Raw genomic sequence first — 4953 nt, forward strand, 5'->3', positions numbered from 1 at the left:
ATTGTGAAGCAAGGCAGGAACCTGAGGGCTGCAGGTTCAATACCTGGATTTTTTTCCCCGAGGAAGGAAAACAGAAATTTAAAACCCTTCCCTGCATCCAAAGCAGTGGGTCTGAGACACAGAGAAGCCACTGCCACTGCTTTATGAGTCAAAAACGTCACCAGGAAATGCCACACCACCGTTCTGAGGATCTCACAGCTCCAGCAATCCGGAAGGGCTGTGGGAATCTGTCAGCAGGGCTGGGCCCAGGGAGAGGCCATGGATGCAGCCAAGGAGAGCAAACAAGCACCTGGCTAAGTCAGGGCGGCAGAGTGCGGGGCACAGCAGAGCTGTGCCTGGCCCTGCTGAGGGAATCCTCTGCCGGGGGGACATCCCCAGCTCCCCCTGCCAGGGCAAACTCAGCCTCAGGCCCCCCTCCCGCAGCAACTCCTGCTCTGCAGAGAGGCTGCTGCTGCTCAGAAAGGCTGAACTCGGCTCCTGTCACGCTCGCAGGGCTGTGTGGATGGGGCAGGGCACGGTTTGTGTGTGAGTGCCTGCTGTTTATTGCAGGGTAAACAGCTGATTAGCTGAAACGCCGCTGCATCTGCATCCCCCCCAGCTGCTGGAGGCTGCTGCTGTGCCTGTGAGATGTTCGCCTCCCAAAATAGACATGGGAGACAATTAAGACCATTAGAGGAACAGCAAAAACATTGATGCAAAGTGCTTTTATCTCCGTGGCTTCTGAAGGAGCCCTGGAGAATGGGAACACAAAGAAACAGCTTGTTCAGGGAGTGACAGGTAAAGGCTTCGCTTGGGAAACTTTCCTTCCTCGGGCAAAGGGTGGCTTCATCCTCAATTATTCCAACATAAGGGCAGGTGGCTTTTAAACGGGAAGCACAGAAGGATTTGGGTTGGAAAAGGATTTTAAAGATCATCTAATTCCAACACCCTGCCATGGGCAGGGACACCTTCCACTGTCCCAGGCTGCTCCAAGCCCTGTCCCACTTGGCCTTGGACACTTCCAAGGATCCAGGGGCAGCCACAGCTGCTCTGGGGAATAGGACTGGGAGCAGCCAAACTGTCACAGTTGTGTCACTACTAAAAAGGGAAGAATCTGCCCGATGTCCCCCTAAAACCTCCCAGGGCCATGTCCCCCAACCCTGTGCCCATCACAGGCCACGTCCCCCAGCTCTGGCCTGGCAGCAAGGACCAGTCTGCCCTGAGCTGTGGCTCCTCTGCAGATGCTGGGTGGGCACAGCAGCTGTCCCTGTGCCCACAGTGCCACTGCCAGGGACACTGATGCTGCTGCTCCTCCTCAGGGCAGCTCTGGCTGCTGCAGGGTGTGAGCAGGAGATTTGCCTTTCCCCAGGCTCAGTTCTTCGGGGGCAGAAGCAATTAAGCAGTGATTGCTCTGGGCCATAAAACACGATGGCTTTTAAGCACATTTGCTTTCAGGAATTGGCTATTTCCAGGCTGTGCCTTCCTGGATTTCCCTGGAAAGATTCATGGAAGCCACTGCCCTGAAAAATGAGTCTCGATTGAGGAAACTGCTCCCTGCTGCTCCTCTACCCCATCTATTTTCCAGTTCTCCACAGAAACTGGGGCCAGGTGAGGCCGTTCCAGCCCCTTCTCAGAGCAGCTGGGAAATGTTTGTCCTTCTTATCCTACAAAGAGTCCCCAGCAGGAGTGAGGGAGCTGCAGAGCATCTTTCAGACAGGCAGACAGTTTTCACTTGCAGATTAAAGGGTGGAGAAACTGACACCTCCCCAGGGAACGAAGCCCAACCTTTAATTAACCTCTCAGCTCCAAATCAGTCCCCTAATTTCCAGTTACTGCTAACGAGAGCTTTGCTGAGCTACTCAGCCTGAGTCCTGCGGGGTTTCAATTTTAAACAACTGCACCAGCCTGGGAATAAGCCTGGCTTTCCTCCTCTCTTCCCTTCCATCTCCCACTCCAGAATGCAGCCACATGGATGGAGGAGCCCCAAGCCCTTGGTCCAGATTTTAGGGGCTCTGAGGGTGCACAATGACCCCCATGCAATGGTTTCACTGTCTCCATCCTCATCCTCTGAGAGGATCATTCCCAGCACGTGGGAACCCTCCAGGTGGGATATCCCAGGGAGATGGGGTAAGCCAGCACCTCTGGAACGAGCCCTGGGAGGAGAAGACACCTCTGGATGGCAGCAGCTTTGCCAGGAGGTGGTGGAGAGGAAAAACAAAACCTACAGGGATATCAATTCCTTCATCCCAACACTGAGGGCTGGGCTGGAGGCAGGGACAAAGGGAATGCCAGGAAAAACCAGGATTTCCCACTGCTCTGGTCAGACATGCTGCACCTGCTTATTGCAGTCTGCAGCCAATCTCTGCCCTGCAGGACTCATCTCGAGTCCCAGGATTTCCAGGAGGTGCTGGTGACACTCAAGACAGTGGCTGAGCATCCGTGGCTGGCACTGTCAACCACAGCATTGTCTCATTCCCAAGAATCCTTCAAGCATTCCTTAATGGAATCCCTTATCCCGCAGCAGGGCCTGCCCAGCCTCACCCTGCTGATTTTTGGTGGAAGTTCACCTGCCAACCCACGGGACAGGTGGCCTGGCCTGGTGTCACAAAGCCAAAAAGATCAGTGTCCCACGGTTTGGGGTGCCTGGGATAAACTCCACCTGGGAATGCTACAGCTGGATAAGCGCCATTCCCACAGGGAATTCCCACAGCTCACAGCTGCAGCTCCTCTCTCCCAGCTCTCAGCTCCACCCTTTGCTCTCTGTGCTGCCGCTGACCCTGTGATTTCCTCCCGGCCGAGGAGCAGGGAATGAGCTGCACACCCTGGAGCCTGCAGCTCCCCCCAGCCCTGATGGGCACTGGGGTTCCTGGGGCTCTGCCACGTCCCTGCTGCAGCCCACGCGAGGATTTCTCGCACGCACTGCGAGTGCACTGAACTGCCCACGGATCTCTGCACACTCACAGCCCACAAGGAAAATTCTGCCCCATCCTGAGGTGTGCTGGGATGTGAGCAGCCAGCTGAGAGAGCTGGGGCTGCTCAGCCTGGAGAAGAGGAGGCTCTGCAGACACCTTGTGTGGCATTTCACTACTTGAAAGAGGGCTCTAAGAAAGATGGGGACAGATTTTTTAACAGGGCTTGTTGTGATAACACGAAGGGGAATAGTTTTAAACTAAAATAGGGGCAGGTTAGATTAGATTAGATTAGATTAGATTAGATAGATGTGAAATGTTTTTTTCACAGGGAGGTAAGGCCCTGGCACAGGGTGCCCAGAGAAGCTGTGGCTACCCCATCCCTGGGAACATCCAAGGCCAGGCTGGAGCAACCTGGGATAGTGGAAGATGTCCCTGCTCACTGCAGCGGCGTTGAATTAGATGGACTTTAAAGGTCCTTTCAACCCAAACCATTCTGTGTTCTATGATTTTTCTACTGGTATTTAGCCAGGGTGCCCACACAGCCCAGCAGCAGGCAGGGCAGGGAGGGCAGGCTGGGCTCTGACAGGCTCCAAAACCCCATCCCCGAGGTGTCCGTGGCCCTCAGGTAGCAGCTGGGTCTGGTTCAAGCTGAGCCTTGTGTGCACTGCAGCGCCAAGGACTGGGGGAAGGAGCTCTCCTCAGCAGAGCCACGGGAGGAAAGCAGAGATGGGTGGCAAGAGGTGGCCGTGCACGTGCAGGAGCCGCAGCCCTCCCTGGCCAGCCCGGCCCTCCCCCTGCCCACACACACACACTGACCCAGCCCCTGCAGCCCCTACCTCCATCAGGTCTATGAGCCACAGGAGCCGCTCCTGGGGATGTGCCAGGGGGAGGGCAGAGGAAAACAAGCAAAAAAGCGAAAATGTAACGTCAGGGAAGGCGCAGAACAAACGAGTGAGCTGAGCAAATCCCGACCCCAAAAGCCTCCCTGCAGAATCCACACCCAGCGGCATCCAGGGCTGGGTGGGAAGGCTGGAGTGAGCCCCTCCTCAGAGGGGTGCTGGGGAGGGGAACAGCAGCAGGGGCTGAGGGCAGAGAGAGCAGTTTGGGAGCCCTGCCCTGCATCTCTCCTGCTATCCAAGCACCCATCCACCGTGAGCTGGTGCTTGGCAGCTGTTTCAGCACGAGTGGGCACAACCATCTGCAGCACCAGCATTCCCATCACCGGGCAGCGCCTGGAGCAGGGTGTGTTCTCACACCCATGGGAAGAGGTGCCACACAGCCAGGGATGCCCTGCAGTGGCACTGAGGGACACTGCTCTTGAAGGAAACTTTTAAAGCAGTGCCCACTCCCTTCTCTGTGCCGCAGCAGCACCCTGGTGTCTCTCCCCGAGCTCTGGGCTCATGTGCCAGGTGGGGTCAGGCCATTGCTCACACATCAGACCCAGCAGCCATGCCTGGCACATGCCGAGCAGCAGGAAGCACACCTGGGAGCACGTGGCACCAGCCCCGGGCACGGGCACAGCCTGAGAGCAGGGTGTCACACTCAGCACACAGTCCTGGCAGACCTGTGCCAGCCCTCAGAAGAATTTTCCCAGCAGCTCCTTGGAGAGCAGAGCCAAACTCACTTTGTTTATGTGGATCCAGAAAGGATCTCACCGAAATCCCTCCTGACCAGAGCAGGTGGCTCTGCTATGGGTACTTGTGGATTTAACAGGACAAAAGCACAGCTCTGATGCTCTGACATGCTCTGAGGCCTCTCACAGGCAGGCAGAGGCCCAGGAAAGCCCCCTCCTCAGGGTGGACCCTCCCCAGCCCCATCCCAGCACCGCGGGCTGCTTTCCTTGCTGAGGAACCAGCACAGAGCCCATTGTTCCTCCTCCTTTCCACGAAGGGTTTAATTTCCAAGGTTACTAATGCATTTATGATGAAAGGCATTTTATGGCGAGGAAATTAATTTGGGGGCTGAGTGCCTGCACAGTCTGAGGTGATTACAGTAACTTAATTAAATGGTGCGTGAGACAGGGGCCTGGCAGAGACGTGGGAGTGCTGCTGCTGCTGCTGCT

At 56.2% G+C, this 4953-nt stretch overlaps 1 protein-coding gene across 1 annotated transcript in view; it reads right to left on the reverse strand.

Moving 5' to 3' along the window:
* WHRN (whirlin) overlaps positions 1–4953 on the reverse strand; it is a 33038-nt gene that overhangs the window by 5465 nt on the left and 22620 nt on the right. The window contains exon 8 of the mRNA XM_017740289.1: positions 3728–3760. Coding sequence (XP_017595778.1) covers positions 3728–3760 — 33 coding nt within the window. The remainder of the gene's footprint in view (positions 1–3727; positions 3761–4953) is intronic.

The sequence above is a fragment of the Corvus brachyrhynchos genome, unplaced genomic scaffold, assembly GCF_000691975.1.
Source record: "Corvus brachyrhynchos isolate BGI_N302 unplaced genomic scaffold, ASM69197v1 scaffold305, whole genome shotgun sequence".
NCBI lineage: Eukaryota > Metazoa > Chordata > Aves > Passeriformes > Corvidae > Corvus > Corvus brachyrhynchos.